Here is a 19,223-nt window from a genome sequence, read left to right as displayed (position 1 = left end):
TCTCCTCTTGCCCTCGCCAGGGTCTCTGCTTGCCTTTCGCCGCTGGGCCTTGGCTCAGAAAACTTCGGGCTTGTTTCTGGCCGGCCCGGCGAACTATTCTAACCCAGGGTTAAGGTGTACCGCGCGCCGCCGTGCTGGGGCTGTGCCATTTGGGAGGAGGGGGGAGCAGGCTCGACCAACAGAAAATTGACACCATGGGAGCCAATTATAGAGAGCCTGACACGGTCACGCCCCTGAGGTTAGTGGTTTCTCCTTGCGGGATGGGTTGGCCCGAGGGGCGTGCCCTCTTCCACCCCCCCCACCGCCGGCTCAGCGTGGTTGAGTCTGGAGTGGTCACGTGCCCCTCCTGTCCGCTGCGTGTGTGAGGATAATGGCTGCGCTGTTGAACTCGGCCTGCCGGCTCCGGCCTCTTTGCTCCCACCTCCTCCTGCGGCTGCCGCGGGGAGCCGCCGCCCACCACCACTCCGCGCCCCGCGCCGCAGGGCTGGTGGGAGCCCCTGGCAGGTGAGTGCCCGGGCTCGGCGCGGCCCGCGGGGGAGCGCGTGGGCCCGGTCAGACCTGCAGCTCTGCCCCCTTCTCTGCCTATCCCTGGGCCTTGGGACCGCGACCCCGGTTCCCTCCACGCCGGGCCCTGCGGCAGCCCAGCCCCTTCCCCCGGGCAGCGCTGTCGAGCCCCTGTGCCCGCTCCTCGTCCCTTCCTTCGGGCAGGGCAGCCCTTGTCTCGCCCTGCATGGGCGCTGCCGCATGGGGTTCCCCGAGCCCCCGCAAGCCCCTTTGTGGTTGTAAAGAGCTGGTCAAGGACGGAGGGACCAGCCACGTTCTGCATGGTGACCTTCCTCAGAGCCAAGCTTATGACCCGCGGGCCTGATCAGGGCTGCTTGGCTTGTCCCACGCGGACAGTAAACTAGGTCTGCTGCTGCTGGCACAGCTCACTTCCTCTTACAGTAGCAGTGGTAGGGCCCCCGAGATACGGCTCTGTTGTGCTGGGAGCTGCACAGAGGAGGGGGCAGCTTCTCTACCAGAGAGCTTATTTATAGCCTGACAAAGAGAAAACTGGCAGGGAGAGGTGAAGTGATTCGTCCAAGGTCATGCAGCAGGTCAGGGCTAGGAGTAGAACGCAGGTTGGCTTTCCCCCTTTTCATTCTTAACCATAAGACCACATTGCCTCTGTTCTGATTCTCTTGGGGATATTTTAATTCCCTTGGGGTAGTTCCAGGTTCCACTGCTTGGTGGGATGGTCACTTATCCCAGTTCAACTTTCATTATTTTTTGGAACACACTAAAATGTAGGTACTATACAGAAACAAGTAGAGAGATAGGACTAGATTCACAAAAGGAGTTAGGTGCCTAAGTCAGCATTTACGTACTACATACCTGCCAAACCCCAGTTCAGCCTCCATCTTTCACTGGGGGTGCCTGAAGCCCTTAAATTTCCACTGATAAAGCCCTCAAGGTGCCCAAGTTTGTGCTAGTGAGCATGCATGCAGCCATCTCAATCTAGATGCCTGGGAACCTCTCATATCTAAGTTCCAGTGGGGCCTCAATGAGGTCTTCCCTATAGGAGGTGTTCTGAGCATGCCTAATCCCATGCAAAATGGCTGTTAAGAGGGTGGTACCCTTACCATTTTTAGCCTAATGGTTAGGACACTCCACTGGGATGTTGGGGGAACTGTGTCCAGACCTCCCTCTTTCTGGTATGCAAAAGGGATTTGAATTTAGGGGTCTCCCCTTTCAGATCGGTATCCCAGTCTCTGGGATTTAGAGTATTCTGATGTGGCTCTCGCAGTCTTTCTTGTTGGAGCTGTTCCATTTTGTATGACTGATTAAATATACATTGGCTAGAGAGAGCATGTGTGACTCTGGTCCAGTGGTTAGAGTACTCATCTGAGAGGTGGGAAAATCAAATCTCATCACAAAGAAAGGGGAATGCTGAGTGAGTGCCCTAATCACTGAGCTAAAGGCTATGTGGGTGCTGCCACTTTGCCCTCTGGTGTTTCTGGCAACAAATGACTGAGGTGCGCACCCCGGCCCCAGCCCAGTTCTGGACCGGCTCGGGGAGATGTGCCCCTTCCTCAGCTGTAGCCCTGCCCTGGACCTGCCGTGGACAGGGGAGGGGCACCTCTCCCGGGGGGGAGTCTTCTCACCGTAGCCCTGGGGCAGCCTGAACCCCAAACCCTTCATTGCTGGCCCGGCCCCAGAGCCTGCACCCCCAGCTGGAGCCCTCACCCTCCCACTCCAACCCTCTGCTTGAGCCCCATATCGCTGGCCCACACCCCCAGCCGGAGGCCTCACCCCCACACCCAATTCTCTGTCCTAGCCCAACCTTGGACCTGCCGGAGAGGAGAGGCGCTCATCTTGTGGCCCTAGCTGCGGAGCTGCTGCTGTGGGGAGAGTCACTTCTTTCCTCCCCAGCTCAGGTGCTGTTGGGGGGAGAGAGATCTGAGGGGAGTCCTCTCTCTACACTGTAGCCCTGGGGTAGTCTGCCCCCCAAGCCTTCATCCCCAGCCTCATGCTGGAGCCCTTATCCTCCCACCCCGATCCTCTGCCCCAGCCCCGAACCCCTCATTCCTGGCCCCAGCCCTGAGCCTCTCATCACCGGCCCACATCCCCAGCCGGAGCACTCAGATCCTTGCACTCATAGACTTTAAGGTCAGAAGGGACCGTTATGATCATCTAGTCTGACCTCCTGCACAATGCAGGCCACAGAATCTCACCCACCCACTCCTGTAACAAACCCCTAACCTATGTCTGATTTATTGAAGTCTTCAGATTGTAGTTTGAAGACCTTAAGTTGCAAAGAATGTTCCAGCAAGTGACCCGTGCCCCATGCTGCAGAGGAAGGCGAAAAACCTCCAGGGTCTCTGCCAATCTGCCCTGAAGGAAAATTCCTTCCCAACCCCAAATATGGCAGTTGGTTAAACCCTGAGCATGTGGGCAAGACCTACCAGCCAGCACTCAGGAAAGAATTCTCTGTAGTAACTCAGATCCCACCCTGTCTAACATCCCATCACAGAACACTGGGCATACTTACCTGCTGATAATCAAAGATCAGTTGCCAAATTAATTGCCAAAATTAGGTTATCCCATCATACCATTTCCTCCATAAACTTATCAAGCTTAGTCTTGAAGCCAGATATGTTTTGCCCCGCTATTCCCCTTGGAAGACTGTTCCAGAACTTCACTCCTCTAATGGTTAGAAACCTTTGTCTAATTTCAAGTCTAAACTTCCTAGTGTCCAGTTTATATCCATTTGTTCCCCAACCCTTTGCCCTAGCCCTGAGCCTCTCATCACAGGCCCACACCCCCAGCTGAAGCACTCACCCCTGCACCCAGCCCTGAGCCCCTTCCCACACTCTGAACCCCTGAGCCCCACCCCCACTACATGAATTTTGTTATGTGCATCAATAGGGAGGTGATGTGTCAAACATCACCTCCATATTGGTGCACGTAACAAAATTCATTCTGCACGTGGGTGGGAAAAAATAGGGAACACTGGTGCTGACCTGCAGAAGAGGGTTCATGACTGGGAATTCCAACCAGAGTTAGGTGCCTAACTCCCTGTGGGATGAGGCATAAGCATTTCCTATTGCCTTGCTTAGGCAGCTCGGCAGTTAGCATGCTGGCTTTTGTGGAACATGTTTTTTGGCACCTAACTCTTCTCGTGCATTGGATAGGGAGCCAAGATTCCCATTACAGGGCTGTGGATTCCACTAGAGGCAAGGTGCCTAAAGAATATGCATGACAACAGCTAAGTCCCTTTGAGGATGTGGCTTACAGATGCATTCCTTAAGAGTTTTCAGTATATAACAGTACAAATGATCATAAATAAATACTGAATGGGGAAAACAAGAGATGCAAGACAAGGTACTCTTCTCATGTGGCTATTCAGTAAGGCACATTCATATTCTCATGCCTCCATGAGACCCATGCAGCATGTTGCACTTGCATTAGAAAATAACTTTTTGCATCAGAAAGTAATTTTGCAACTTTTAGACATTTTGATTTTTTTCTCTTAGGCAGCAAACAAGCCATTATCTCTGCTATGAAGGTACAGCTTTGGACATCAGCAAGTTTCAGTGCTGATATAAATAGTCCATAGAAACTTTGATCTCAGTATGTCGTGCTCAGCATGATGTGTGAACTGAATCGCTATTAAAAGTTGAGGGGAACTGCAGTTTTCTCTATTGTATGGGAAGAGTAGCTTTCCTTAAGTTGGCCTCAATTATTTTAGTCAAGAAGGGGAGCAGCTTTGCGCAGGTAAAGAGAGCTATATCTAATGGTGTTGGATGGTGTCAGTCACTACGAAACATGGTTTCAACAGAGGGGTTTATTAGCAAAACAACACTTCTAGATTTTATCAGTGGCAAGGAATAATGTACCATCTGCAGACTCTTTGACCGTTTAAGAAGTGGGGAAGAGGGATCCATTCACAAGTTTCCTTCTCTGATTCTGTTTTAGGCACAGGATGAGTCTGATCACTTTCCAGTCAGATCTAATTTCTTTGAGTTTGTAGAGCGTTGAGCTGGAAACATGAGGTGAAGGCTAAAACATGTCTGGTCCTCTCATTGTTTCAAAGACTTTGGAATTGTAAACTCTTCAGCAGAATTGAAAGCTTTCTTGTTTTATTTCCCTAAAAGGCATGGATTGGGCATTATATTTCTTACAGCTGCTCAGGGATGGCCTTTGTGAAACTCACGGAGGATCCAGACCAGTGTGCTGTGGTGGGGGGAGAGCGCCATGATGCTACTGATGACGGTGTTTGTGCAGCTGCCATCTCTCTCATCTAACTTCCTGAAGTCAGCTTTAGCGATGGCTCATAGAAACCATCTTCAAGTCCCAACAGGGGAATATGACAGAAGTCTATAAAATCATGAATGTGGAGAAAGTAAATGAAGTGTTACAGGATGCTGAACTAGATAGATGAATGGTCTGACTCAGTATGGCTGTTCTTATGTTGTTGTATAAACATAGGCATAATCACATTAAAATCATACTTCTCTGGAATATTCAGAGGCACTTCTTAGTGATGGCTACTTCTACCTCAACCGCAATTCATCCCTGACCATCCTGCATAATAGCCTTTGATGGACCATGAGTTTATTTAGTTCTTGTTTTGAACTGTGTTAAACCTGCTGATTATGTTATGAGGAATAACATTTCTTTATTTACTTTCTCCCCACCATTCATGATTTTATAAACCTCTATCATATCCCCCTTAGTTATCTCTTTTCCAAGCTGAACAGTCCCAGTCCCCAGTCTCTTCTCCCCCCTACATCAAAGATGAATATATATATATGTAGTACTAAGTTGTATTACTATTTTTTTGTGTGAAAAACTATCTGAAATTAAAAACTAAACTGAAGTTGGAAAAAAATAAACTGACAAGCCATTTAGAAATGTATTATTCCTTTTGTTGTGTTTACTACTTGATTGGCTAAATTCAGTCACTTGGATTGTGAATACTCTATTTAGCTTTTCATTTAAGGAATCATTAGTTGCCACATGACTTCATGTCCTGAAACAAATGTCTGCATTTCTGCTGAAATGTTTATTTTCTTATTGTCACTGTTGTAAAAGCATTCAGCATTCCCAGTATATATATATATATGTGTGTGTGTGTGTGTGTGTGTATATGTATATAAGGTACAAGAGTAAAGGTGTAAAACTGAGGGGCCATTTAGGTTCCTAAATGTTCTTACATCTTTGGCAATGCTCTGGATTAGTTTTGAGCGAAGGCATAGCTCATGCTTGGGTTGTGAACTGTACAAGCCTTAACTTTTGGAAATGGCCTCTTTTGGTAAGAAAATTGTGTAGTTTTACACCACACAGGTGACGAGTACTCATCTTAAACTTGTTTGGGTCCTAAGTCTTTAATTTAAACTCGCAGTAACCTCACAGGGAGATCTAGTATAGTATGGAATATATTCCAAAGAATATTGATGCAACTGTATTGCTTGGGATAGCTAAAGATAGGACATAAGTCTAGCAAACACACAATAAGCAATATTCTGTGCTAGCAGGGGCATAGAAGAGATGACTTCTTTTCTCTCATATGCTTACTGAATTTTTTAAAAGAATGACATGCTATATAACATCTTAGCCTATGACGCCAATTTAAAATTCACATGTTGCCTTAAACATCCCTTAATTCATGCATTTCTAAGATTCTCATTACTACAGTATCTGGGCACCATATAAACACTAGAAAGGGGGAAAAAAACTACCTACGGGTACCAGGTGTGGATGACTGGCAAAATTTGAATCATCATGTAAAAAGAGAGCCTTCAGGCCGACTTCAGATTGTTGAGGAGGTGGGTGTTGGGGAAGCAGAATGAGCCAGTATGACTGACTGGGAGTCCAGATTTGCAAGCCACTTTGGTAAGAGGTAGATGCACTCCAGCACTAGCTGGAGTAGTCACAAATCCCTGTCAATTTCTCTAGTTTCTTCTTCCTGGCAACCAGCATTGCCAGACTTTATAAGCATGCTAATGGCTGTGTGATCCCAAAGAATTAGCACTCTATTCTAATAGCCTCAAATGTGCGCTGACCAGGAGTGGTGGTATAATGGAATCTTGTGAGACCACATGATAAGGTTGTAAGGAATGAACAAGCGGTTACACAAAACCTTTCAACGGAAGGAACAGTGCCACTGAAACAATCTCATCCATTCCTGCCAGAGCCTGTCAGAGCGTAAACAATGCCTCATGGTCCACTGTCAAACTGTTGATCCATATAATAAAATAAGTATCCATACTTGATGACTTTACTGTTGATCTCCTGACAATGGACAGATACTAATGCAGTCTATGTTCTATACCTACACATGAATCATGATACAACTGGAGCGGCACCATTGTGACCTTTTAAATGACCTTTTCCGTAAAGTATCAGAGGGGTAGCCGTGTTAGTCTGGATCTGTAAAAGCAGCAGAGTCTCCTGTGGCATGGTATAGACTAACAGACATATTGGAGCATGAGCTTTCATGGGTGAATCCGACAAAGTGGGTATTCACCCACAAAAGCTCATGCTCCAATACGTCTGTTAGTCTGTAAGATGCCACAGGACTCTTTGCTGCTTTTCCTTAAAATGTGTCTTAAATTCTATAAACAAGTGCCTAGCTGGTATTGTGATATAAGCTCTGTAAAGCAAAACATAAATGGGGAAGGTTTATGGCTATGATGGTTGGTAGGGTTATCAAGGTGGTGGTTTGTGTGGTGTTCTTGAAGAAGGCCCTAATTAGTGCTTGTTTGAGTGTTGGCACTCGGAGGAGGCATTGACCATTGATAAAGGAATCAGTTTTCCTGGTGCTGTTTTTTTGTCTTCAAGCTGACATCAAAACGGTCCAAGCAGCTTACTCCACTACTTGTATGAAATGGTTACAAAAAAGTACCTGTAGTGCAGCTTTCTTTCCAAGATTATTTGAATGTCTAGAGCAGGGATCGGCAACCTCGTCAAGGAAATGCGGACTGCTGGAAGTGGCATGGGCTGAGGGATGTACTGGCTGCCACTTCCCGCAGCCCCCTCGGCCAGTGGGAGCTGCAATCTGCCAAACCACGAACGCTGCAAGTAAACAAAACATCCCTGTCTGCCAGCAGATTTTCCTGACAGACTGCATGCCAAAGGTTGCTGATCCCTGGTCTAGAGACTTGGATCAATTGTGTTCACCATCTTGGAGGACTGATCTTGCTGTCCTTTTGCATGCAAAACTTGTATTGGATTCAGTGCTCTTTTTCCTTGAGAAATGACTGGACAGTGGATTAATCCCAGGATGCACAGTAAGCAAGTACAAGGAAACAATTTCACATTCAGTGTATGGCAAATACATTGTGATTTCCTTTTTCCCAGCCAATATATAGCAAAAGCCAGTATTGGCAAAACATAGACTATTTTTTTACATTTTGTCTCAATTTTGCTTTGTAAATTGTGCTGTGACGGGCCATTTTGTGTTTGTTTAATGCCCACAGTGAGGTTTCAATCCTGAATATAGTCTTTAGCTGCAACTATAATATAAATAAATAATTTACATTTTCTCGTACTTCCGTATTTAAGCTGTATCTATAAATTGTGTAGCTATGGTTGTAAGTGAATGCCAACAGTAACTATTTACTGGGATTTCATATTGACAAGATTGCCAATTATAATACAGTTCAGTAGAATTTTTGTTCTAATTGAAGTATATACTCAACACTTTTAATTGTATTTGTGAACCATTTGGCTAAACACTAGTACTTACAGTAACGTCAAGGGGTACAACGTTTGGTTTTCTGTAGTTAATTAAAAATGTCTTTTTGGATTGGCAGAACGAATACAACTCTTAATGCAGGAATGGATGCTAATTCCATTAGCTTTAGTATTTTATTTTTAAGAAAAAGTGCTATTACTTTCCAAAGAGCGTTATAAACCTCAATGACACACACTTCTTGTATGGAAGTGCTTGTATTTTATGGGAGGCAAACATAAAACAAGGCTAGACCAACATTCAGGAAGGAGGATGTAGGGTTTGTTGAAGAAGAGAGGCAGAAGAGTTGTGCATTTTAGCAGAAATGTGGAGGAGAACAGTAGGTTCCTCATGGTGTAAGTTATCAAAGCTGTTCCAAGCATTTGTGACAGCACGAAAGAGGCATGTAGCCAAAACTGAAGTAAAGAGAAGCCAAGGGAGCAATAAAAAAAGGGGGACTAGGGAAAGAGAACAAGAGAGCAAACATTTTGAAGGCAGAGGGTCTTGCAGATGAGAATCTTGTATTTTTATATTAAGAGACAGAACTATTGAAGGATTCGGAGGAGTAGGGGTGGTGATAGGGTCAGATTGGTGGAAAAACACTTTGGAACAAAACTAATTTCTGCCTTTTCAAGCATTTTAATTGAAGGTGTGTACACTAATGCACCTGTTTTATGCTGTAGAGCAGTTATGAGAATTGCAGGAAAAAATCAGTAATAGTGCATCTGAAGAGTTCAAGCTGAATAAGTTTAATGTTGACAAGTTACACTTTTATCAAATCTAGGACAAACATGTCCCTCTCACCCACCCAGTAGTGGTATTTGAAATAAATGTAGCCATATGCTTTCAAAAATACCCCATCCCACTTATTCCCTGCAATTATTATGGAATAAACGGAATAAATTGATGGTGAATCAAGAGAACCATTTTAGATCTACAAAAAACTGTAACCCTCAGCAACTCCTTTTATAGTGCAAATGTATACTTTTTTGGAGAACTTAAAAATCGCACATTACTGTAGAAAGCAAATATGGTTGTAAGTTAGATAACATGAAAGTTCAAAACACTAAGAAACGCTTTCAGGTGAAAAAAAGGTCTGGATGGCTTTCGAAAGAAGTTCTGTATTGTCTTCTTCAGGAGCTTAGTGTGTCAAATCCTTCAAAATCTTCTCTTATTATATCCTTGAATGGGGAAAATTGGCCAGTTCCAGTTTTGGAGGCCAGCATAACTGTATGTACAAATGATTAAAAATCAAGACGATCATAGAATGTACTGGTCAATATCCTTTATCTAGTCAAACTATTAGTTTAGTTACTACCAGTTCACACCAATTTGGCTCTGTCCCAGGAACAGACACAAATCATAAGAGGTGGAACACTAATATATCTTTAAACCAAAGGATAAAAGTAACCTGCTAGCATTAGATGGAGAGAAGGCATTCAGTATGATTGTTTTAATATTACTGGAGAAACTTAATTTCAAACTTTAATGTATAGCTGGCACTAAACTGTCCTGCTATTCTTCATGTGCATTTTTTATTTTCATGTCATCTTATCAGAGTCTTTGTTCTTTTACAGGAATAATGATGTCCTTTGTCACTTTGTCCCCAACACTTTGAACAGCATGTGTTGGGTTGTCATCGATAATCGAACAAAACTTGTGGTAGCTTTCGGATATTCTGCCTGAAATTTAAAGCATCACAATCCATAATAAAGAATATAAAATTGCTCTCTTTGCAGGTAGAATACTGCCTTATCTAAGTGAAATACAAACCTCCCTCCAGAGGCACATCTCTGTAGTGTGTGGAAAAAGCTTATCTTAATTCTGGCTGAACCACTAATATCCCAATTAGGTTTGAATTTCACGTATCACATTTCTATCTTACTGGCATTATGTATTGATATTTATAATGAAGATTAGTTGAGTGCACAGGAAGTAGGGCTATCTAGTGATTTTAAAAAAATGAATCGCAGTTAATTACAAGATTTTTGAAAAATCACGGTTAATTGCATATTTAATCACACTGTTAATATTAGAATACCATTTATTAAGTATTTTTGGATGCTTTCTACATTTTCAAATATATTGATTTCAGTTACAACACAGAATACGAAGTGTACAGTGGTCATTTTATATTATATTTGATTATAAATATTGACACTGTAAAAAAGATAAAAGACATAGTATTTTTCAATTCACTTCATGCAAGTACTGTAGTGCAATCTCTTTATTGTTCGCATGGCACTGTTGTAGATGGAGTTGCAAGGTATTTACGTGCCAGATATGCTGAACATTTGTATACCCCTGCATGATTTGGCCACCATTCCAGAGGACATGCTTCCATGCTGATGATGGGTTGTGTTCAATAACAATCCAAAGCAGTGCAGATTGACGCACATTCATTTTCTTCATCTGAATCAGGTGCCACCAACAGAAGGTTTATTTTATTTTTTGTTGGTTTGGGCTTTGTAGTTCTGCATCCGAGTGTTGCTCTTTTAAGACTTCCAACAGCATGTTCCACACCTTGTCCCTTTCAAATTTTGGAAGGCACCTCATTTTCTTAAACCTTGGGTCAAGTGCTGTAGTTAACTTTAGAAATCTCACATTGGTACCTTCTTTACATTTTGTTGAATTGTGCTGAAATTGTTCTTAATTGAACAGCATGTGTTGGGTGTCATTGAAGACGGCTGTAACATGAAATATATGGCAGAATGCAGGTAAAACACAGAGCTATAGACATACAATTCTCCCCCAAGGAGTTCGGCTCACAATTTAATCAAGACTTTTTCAACGAGCATCATCAGCATGGAAGCATGTCCTCTGGAATGGTGGCTGAAGAATGAAGGGGCACAGGAATGTTTAGCATATCTGGAATGTAAATGCCAGCTACAATGGTGCCATACAAACACCTGTTCTCACTTTCAAGTGACATTGTAAATAAGAAGCAGGCAGTATTATCTTCCATAAATATAAACAAACTTGTTTGTCTTAGCAATTGGCTAAACAAGACATAGGGTTGAGTGGATCTGTAGGTTCTAAAATTTTACATTGTTTTGTTTTTGAGTGCAGTTATATAACAAAAATATGGATTTGTAAGTTGCACTTTCACCATAATGAGGTTGCACTACAGTACTTGTATGAGGTAAATTGAAAAATGCTATTTTGTTTCTTTTTTACAGTGCAAATATTTATCAAAATAATATAAAGTGAGCACTGAATACTTTGTGTTCTGTATTGAAATCAATATATTTGAAAATGTAGAAAAACTCAAAAATATTTATAATAAATTTAAATTAGTATTCTATTATACTGTGTGATTACAACTGTGATTAATCGCGATTAAGTAGATTTAAAAATTAATTTGTTTTGAGTTAATCACTTGAGTTAACTGTGATTGACAGCCCTAGAAGGAAGGTTTATTAAGAATTTGTAATCACTGTGCTAAATATTAACTTGTAAAAAGATCAAACTAAACTTTCCTGTGTAGTGTGTTTATAATTTAGTGAGTTTTAATTTTATTTATCTGTGATAACATTTGACAGACTCTGATTCCTGTGTAACTGTTCCTCTGTCTATGATCTCAAATGCAATAATTAAAAAAAAAACAACCTGATATAGTTAGCCCAGTGTAAGAATACTTTATCTGAGGTGAATGGGTTACTCCTGGGAAATTCTGTGCCAAAAATTTTAAAGTTCTGCACAAAAATATTAAAAATTCTGTGAACAGTATTTTGCAAAATTCTGCATATTTTGTTGTCAAAATTAATGCAGTCTAATCCAGCTAGTTTCAGTTATTCTGGTAATTTATTTAAACTATAATACACTGCATGTAGAACAGGAGTGGGGAGCATTAGAGGAAATCCCCAAACTCCCTCTGGGTAATAGTAATGTAGCTAGTATTGACCCTTCTAATTATTAGTCAACAAGTAATATGCAGCCATATGCTCAGCGTTACATCATAAACAACTGAAGAGCAAATGAGGGCTGAGGACTCAAATTCACAATTTATACTGGCTACTGACCATCTCCAAAAAGGTCAGTAGCAGATAGTTCATGGAGCACATTTTGATAGGACATTTTTTCAGTCCAAAAATTTAGACCAGTTCTAATCACTTAAGCTGAAAAGAATAAACTAGAATAGAATAGAATGATAGGCAGTGGTTCTAATCACTAATGCACCATAAACATTTATAAGGACATGCTGTCCTTTACAAAAGGCTTGTTTACATCACTCTGACAATGTAAAGGAGCCTTAAAATTTTATAGTGTTTAATACTCCTGTGAGAATTCAGGAAGCAGGCAGGCTGCTACATTCTCCTCTGCCTGAGGGAACAGAGGCTGTTTCACGCCTACCTCTTCAGAAATACCCCAAAGCCCTGCCCCTCCATGCTGACTGTTCTGCAATAGCGAGCGAAAGGGACAGTCTCACTCTCACACACACACACACACCCTCCCTCCCCTGGCGGTGATTTACATCTGTACCAGCTGCTCTGGGTGCCCAAACCGAGGAGTCTGCACTGCCAGGGCATGGGCACATGGCCGCTCTTTTGGCTTCCCTTTGCTTTCCTGTCAAAGTCATTTTCTGTGGGTAAGCAAAGAAATGGATGGGGGGCCATGGAATTCTGCACACAGTGACGCAAAATTCCCTGAGGAGTAACGGGTTTCTATCCTCTGCTGACTAACTGTTTAAAGTGTGCAATTTTTAAATTGGTGAGTTAATGTCTGAACGTGGCTATCAATAAATACTTTGATTTTTTGCAGTGTTTATAAGCCTGTGTGTGTCAGCCAAATGTACTAATTGCTTTCTTCCTGACTACAGAAGCAAAGTATTCTGCTTTATACTTGGTCAGACTTGTGCCAAGTCTTGACTTTTCCCCTATTTAAAAAATGGACCACCAGGCTAAATTTTGAGCAAGGATAGTTTAGTAACAAATGATATACTTCATTTTATGGCAGATCTGAGGTCTGAATTTGACAGTTGGTAGTATGCAAAACTCTACTGTAGATGTGTCTAGTTTAATCTTCCTTGATGCTATAGAAGCTTTAAACTGCTAGCTGCGTTTTAAATGCAAGGATCCTTGATAAGATTGTTTTGCAAAGGCAGTGTATAAACCAGAGGACTCTAAACTCTGGGGCGCAGCCCTGTTCAGGGGGTTGGGGTGGGAGTGCCACCTAGCCCTGCTCCACTCCCAACCATTTCCCTGACTTCCAGTCCCATGCCTGGCCCCAGCTGCGGTACCCTTGTCCCTGTCCACATTTTCCCCTCTCCCCTGGTTTCTGACCCCCAGCTCTTGGGAGAGGGAATGTGACCATGAAAAGTTTGGGGACCACTCGTATAAACTGTAGATATGAAATGTGGATGCAAAATATTTGCAGGCATGGATGAGCTGTCTGGCATAGGAGTTAATGTATTTAACTTTTCAGTATATGTACTGTTAGGTCAGTATCCTTGCAGAATGATGACCGGATTTTATTAGCATTGAAACTAAGATTTATGTTTTTATATCGAGGAACAGAGACATAGGCTTTGTCTACCCTGGAACTTCATCAGCAAAATTTTTGTTGTTCGGGGTACTAAAAAACCACATGCTCGAACGACAAACGTTTACGAAAAGCGCTGGGGTGAACAGCTCTATGTTGGCAGGGGTGCTCTCCTGCCGACAAAGCTGCTGCCGCTCATTGGGAGTGGAAGTTTTTTTGTCAGCGGGAGAGCTGTCTCCCACTGACAAACAGCAGCTAGGCGGCACGCCTTTTAGCAGCACGGCTGTAATGGCACAGCTGTGTCCATTAATGCTAATGGAAGTTGCAAGCATAAATCCTTGTGCATTCAGATGATAGTATACTCATATGTTGCTGCGTGTGAAGAGTATGGTCACTCATGATATCAACCTTGACTTGAAGTAGTGTGTCAAACTTTCAAGTAGCATTCCAAGCTACTAGTGCATACCATTTTCCTTTGTTGTTTGTGTCCTTATGTACAGGTAGATATGGAGAAGAGCTAGGGTGAGAATAAAAATATAATGGATTATAATTATCTGGCAAATAGGTCACTGATAAATAAGCTGCCTGGGCAGAAAACTGTGCTCCTCGGATGATTAGTCATTTTAAGGGTTGAAATAACAAACAAACAAATAAAACCAAAACAACAACAACAACAAGCAGCTTTATTGTACTAGCAGCAAAGAATCCTGTGGCACCTTATAGACTAACAGACGTTTTGGAGCATGAGCTTTCATGGGTGAATGCCCACTTCCTCAGATGCATGTAATGGAAATATCCAGGGGCAGGTATATATATGTGTGCTAGCAAGCAAGCTAGAGATAACGAGGTCAGTTCAATCAGGGAGGATGAGGCCCTGTTCTAGCAGTTGAGGTGTGAAAACCAAGAGAGGAGAAACTGGTTCTGTAATTGGCAAGCCATTCACAGTCTTTGTTCAATCCTGAGCTGATGGTGTCAAATTTGCAGATGAACTGAAGCTCATTACATGCATCTGAGGAAGTGGGCATTCACCCACGAAAGCTCATGCTCCAAAACGTCTGTTAGTCTATGAGGTGCCACAGGATTCTTTGCTGCTTTTACAGATCCAGACTAACACGGCTACCCTCTGATACTTTATTGTACTGTTATTCCTCTTGTCTAACTCTGAAAATATTTTGCAATGTTATTTCTCCCAAACTCGACTGACTTTAGTTAGTTTTAAATCAGTGAAATCTATATATGGTAACAAATGCATAGGACCTTTTTTCCTTTTAGCTCAAAAGAATTGATTTCAGATATTTCTTTTGACTGTATGCAAATGTCATTACTAAGATGGTGTGAATTGATATAGCACTAATTGCATTGTGGCCTCATCAACTGTATAAAACTGTGCAGTCTGGTGGTAGAGGACAACTTTAAGAGCTTCACCTCCCAAACACTGATGAATTTAACAATTGTTTTTCTGTGTGGATTTAAAAGTAAATGCTTTCTTGACAGTCTTTCCTTCCCCCTGTCCCCACTCCAATTTGTAGTATTAAATCATCCCGCCTGTGAAAAAATCTGCAGGTGGGTGCTCAAGAGAGATTCCTCACACTGTCCCCTTTTGTTGGGTGGAATTTTTCATGGAGGATGACCACAGACCTGGTGGAACTGTACTGTCCCTTGCTCCTCAAATGTTGTTTACAATCAAGCTGGCCTTCCAAAGTCTTTCAGGTTGCCACTAAGATCCCTTTGTGGAGGGGCACATCAAAAAAGATATTGCCCCTCTATCTGTGTTGCCTCTTTCACCTAAAGTTCTTGGTGTGCCTGGCCTGCCCAGTTATCACTGTGGACCCAAGAGTATGTTTTGCAGGTTTTAGAGGGAGGGGCCAGAGTTGTAGATGCCAATGAGCCCTTCTTCTCTCAGTATGCAGAATCTGCTTTTTCCCTCTGTGCAAGGGATCTAGAAGAGGATGATCTGGGCCAATATGGGTAGCTGCAAGAATGACCTCAGCACATGCTTCAGAAAACATATGCACACAATGAGGACCTGCTGAGTACAGTTCAGTGCATACTTTTGTCTGTATAGTGACTGTGGACCACACCAATTTAATTAGGGCCCTACCAAATTCACAGACCATTTTTATCAACTCTATGGTCATGGTTTTTTAAAAATAGTAAACTTCATGATTCCAGTTATTTAAATCTGAAGTTTCATGGTGTTGTAATTATAGGGGTCCTGACCCAAAAAGGACGTGTGTGGGGTCGCAAGGTTATTTTGGGGAGGGGATGCGGTACTGCTACCCTTTCTCCTGTGCTTCTGCTGACAGTGGTGCTGCCTTCAGAGCTGGGCAGCTGGAGAGTGGCGGCTGCGGGCCAGGAGCCAAGCTCTGGAGGCAGAGCCGCCGCCAGCAGCAGTGCAGAAGTAAGGATGACATAATATTGCCACCCTTATTTCTGCACTGCAGCTAGTGGGGTGCTGCCTTCAGAGCTGGGTGTCTGGGCCCTCAGTTCTGAAGGCAACACAGAAGTAAAAGTGGAAATACCGAGACTCCCCTAAAATAACCTTGCGACCCCCCTGCAACTCCCTTTTGGGTCAAGACCCTCACTTTGAGAAACGGTGCTCTTCCTTGTGATGTCTGTGCACTATAGGGTAAAAGCACACAAGACCAGATTTATCAGTCTGTGACATGTTTTTCATGGCTGTGAAATTGGTAAGACCCTAACGATAATTCAGGGTTTATCTACACTTGAAAATTGGTGTGGATTAAGGTAGGGTGTGAATTTAAAGCATAATAGCTATTCCTGATTAACTGTGTGGACCATTCTAATTCCAGAACAAGAATTTCTAACAGTTAAGAAATTTTATGAAGAATTTTTTATATTGTCATATTTTCCTAGTCCTTAGTGCTGTGGAAATAAATTTTTAAAAATCTTTGATGGTTGCTACAATGTGTTTTAAAACAGCATAGTAAGTCTTTTTTATATCCATTTATCTCTGATGTAATGGTGTAATGGTATAAGATGAAAAAATATCTTCGAAGTTTATAATCTTTACATTGTTCAGCCCTCTTTGTTAATACTTTAAACTGGTTATAAAAATGATTGTTGCTCGCTGTCTCATTTATTGCTCTTCAGAAGAGTTGTCTACACCTATTCATGGGGAAATCATATTCCTTGCTTCAAAACTTGTTTGTTCTACAAAAATACCATGCAAACCATTTTTAGGCAAAGCTATTATCAGTTTAGCCTGACGCCCCAAATAAGCAAACATTTGACAATATGAGAAATATACAATTTTATACATTTCTTAGTTGACTTCTCCCCAACCTTTCCCCAACGATACAGTAGTCTGAGTTGCCTGCATTGGTTTAAATCAGCATTGAATGTCATCTGTACAGGTCTGTTGCACCTTACACACAATTAAAATGCGCGATTTCAGCTTTACGCGGTTGGCAAAAACAAAAAAGAGAGAAATAACAATTTTAATACTGTACCTGTAGTGTGGGTGATTCCGCCCGCCATTACACTCAATGTAATTTTGACTATACGCAATTTTCGTTTTACGCGCAGACTGCGGAACGTAACCCCAGCATAAGATGCGACAGACCTGTAAAAGGTTTTGGCTTTTTTTGGGTGGAGTGAGGGATGTTGGTATAGGGGAATTAAAAACCTCCTTCCACAAAATGTTAAGTGTCAATAGATCCTTTGCTCATTAACAGCCATAACTGGCTTTTGTTTTTTGTTTAGCACACATCTGATCTACCAAGCAAGGCTCTTTGCAATTGCACCTCATCAGAAGGGGAAAGTTCAAGAAGAACCTGTTTTGAGTGTTCAGAATAAGCAAGCACAGCATTTTGACTGGGCCTTAAATAAACTGGATAGCTCTGTCAGAAGAACTGGCCGCATTACTAGAACTCTTCTACTAACAATCTTCCATGACATGTGCAGAACAGGTAAATCTGCTTTTCATTGTATGCTAAGTTGACATTTCATTTTAAAGTTGAAATGACATATATGAAACTGATTTGTTGGTTTTGTTTTTTGGGTATTACTAAACCTACCGCACACCTTGACTCAAAAACTTACAGGCAATTGCGGAAGTTTAGCTTTACAGTAACTCCTCACTTAAAGTCGTTCCACTTACTGATCAGTTAGGGAACATGCTCATTTAAAGTTGTACAATGCTCCCTTCTAACGTCTGGCAGCCGCTTGCTTTGTCCACTGCTTGCAGGAAGAGCAACCTGTTGCAGCTAGCTGGTGGGGGCTTGGAACCAGGGTGGACCGGCAGCCCCTCATCAGCTCCCCGCACCCCTAAGTCCCCTGTGCAGCAGCTGCCAGCAGGCTAGCAATTGCAGCTATCCCTACCCCCACTGCCATGTGCTGATCCTGCCCTCTGCCTTGGAGCTGCTCCCCGAGCCTCCTGATTGCTTTGCTGGGGGGAGGGGGATGTCAGGGTGTCCCCCCTCTCCTACACCCTGCTTACCCCTTCTTCTCCATATAGAGCAGAGTGGGGACAGGGACAGAGAGAGCCTGGGGCAGCAGCTGCTGTCTCAACTTCCTGATCCACATAAAAAAACAATGCACTTAAGAGTGAGTCAGCTTACTTAAGGGGGAAGTATGCATTTCTCTCTCTCCCCCCCACACACAACGTCTGTGTCTGTCTCTGTCTGCTATGCTGTCTTCCCTCCCTCCTGTTCGTGTTGCCTTGATGAGAGGCTACATTAACAACGTGTTAACCCTTGAGGGCTCAGTCGAGTGTTACTTCATCATTTAGCAGCAGGGCATTCCCTGGGAAATATCCCACCCTCTTCCACCCTCTAACTTTACCACCTGAACCAAGCTTCACAATCATGATAGCTGTGAACAGTATTAAATTATTTGTTTAAAATGTATTGTTTGTGTGTGTATCTTATCTATCGAGAGAGAGAGAGAATATAATTTTTTGTCTGGTGAAAAAAGTTTCCTTGTAACCTAACCCCCTTATTTACATTAATTCTTATGGGGAAATTGGATTCGCCTAACATCATTTTGCTTAAAGTCGCATTTTTCAGTACCATAACTACAACGTTAAGTGAGGAGTTACTGTATTAACTTGTATGTAAGAGACCAGTGACCATGATAAAGCACCAAACCTTCACTCTTCCACTATTGTGGTAGAACAGGGTTGCAGAAAAATCTGGTGCTAGTTCAGGCTGATGTTCAGTGTGCTTTTATCATCTGCTAATGAGTTGCCTGTACTATTTTACGTACATCAGAGCAACAAGCTATCTTTCCCTTTGCTGAACATCATCTTTCACTGTGTCATAGCTAAGTTTGGTTATAAAACTGGAACAGGGATTGTCTTTTTTTTCTCTGTACAGCACATGTAAAAATTGTAGCTATAAGGAACGACACTGTATTTTTAAGATGCTGGTTATTGCTGAAGGTGAACTGAAAAGGAAAAAGAGAGAGATTATCCCAGATTCCCCTGTAACTAGATTATTTATGTGGTGAATGCTCCAAACAAGTTAAGTTTCAAAAGTTTTCTTCATCCTCCTTTCCCAAA

The 19,223-nt window shown here is 42.6% G+C and overlaps 1 protein-coding gene across 1 annotated transcript in view; it reads left to right on the top strand.

The window, feature by feature from the left end:
- Positions 1 to 341: 341 nt before the first annotated feature.
- LRPPRC (leucine rich pentatricopeptide repeat containing) overlaps positions 342 to 19,223 on the top strand; it is a 164,957-nt gene continuing 146,075 nt past the window's right edge. The window contains exons 1-2 of the mRNA XM_030557665.1: positions 342 to 504; positions 17,426 to 17,631. Of these exons, the coding sequence (XP_030413525.1) occupies positions 371 to 504; positions 17,426 to 17,631 (340 nt within the window). The 5' untranslated portion in view covers positions 342 to 370. The remainder of the gene's footprint in view (positions 505 to 17,425; positions 17,632 to 19,223) is intronic.

This window comes from Gopherus evgoodei, chromosome 3, assembly GCF_007399415.2.
Source record: "Gopherus evgoodei ecotype Sinaloan lineage chromosome 3, rGopEvg1_v1.p, whole genome shotgun sequence".
NCBI lineage: Eukaryota > Metazoa > Chordata > Testudines > Testudinidae > Gopherus > Gopherus evgoodei.
The sequence above is the reverse complement of the archived record's forward strand: the minus strand, read 5'-3'. Positions and strand labels throughout refer to the sequence as shown.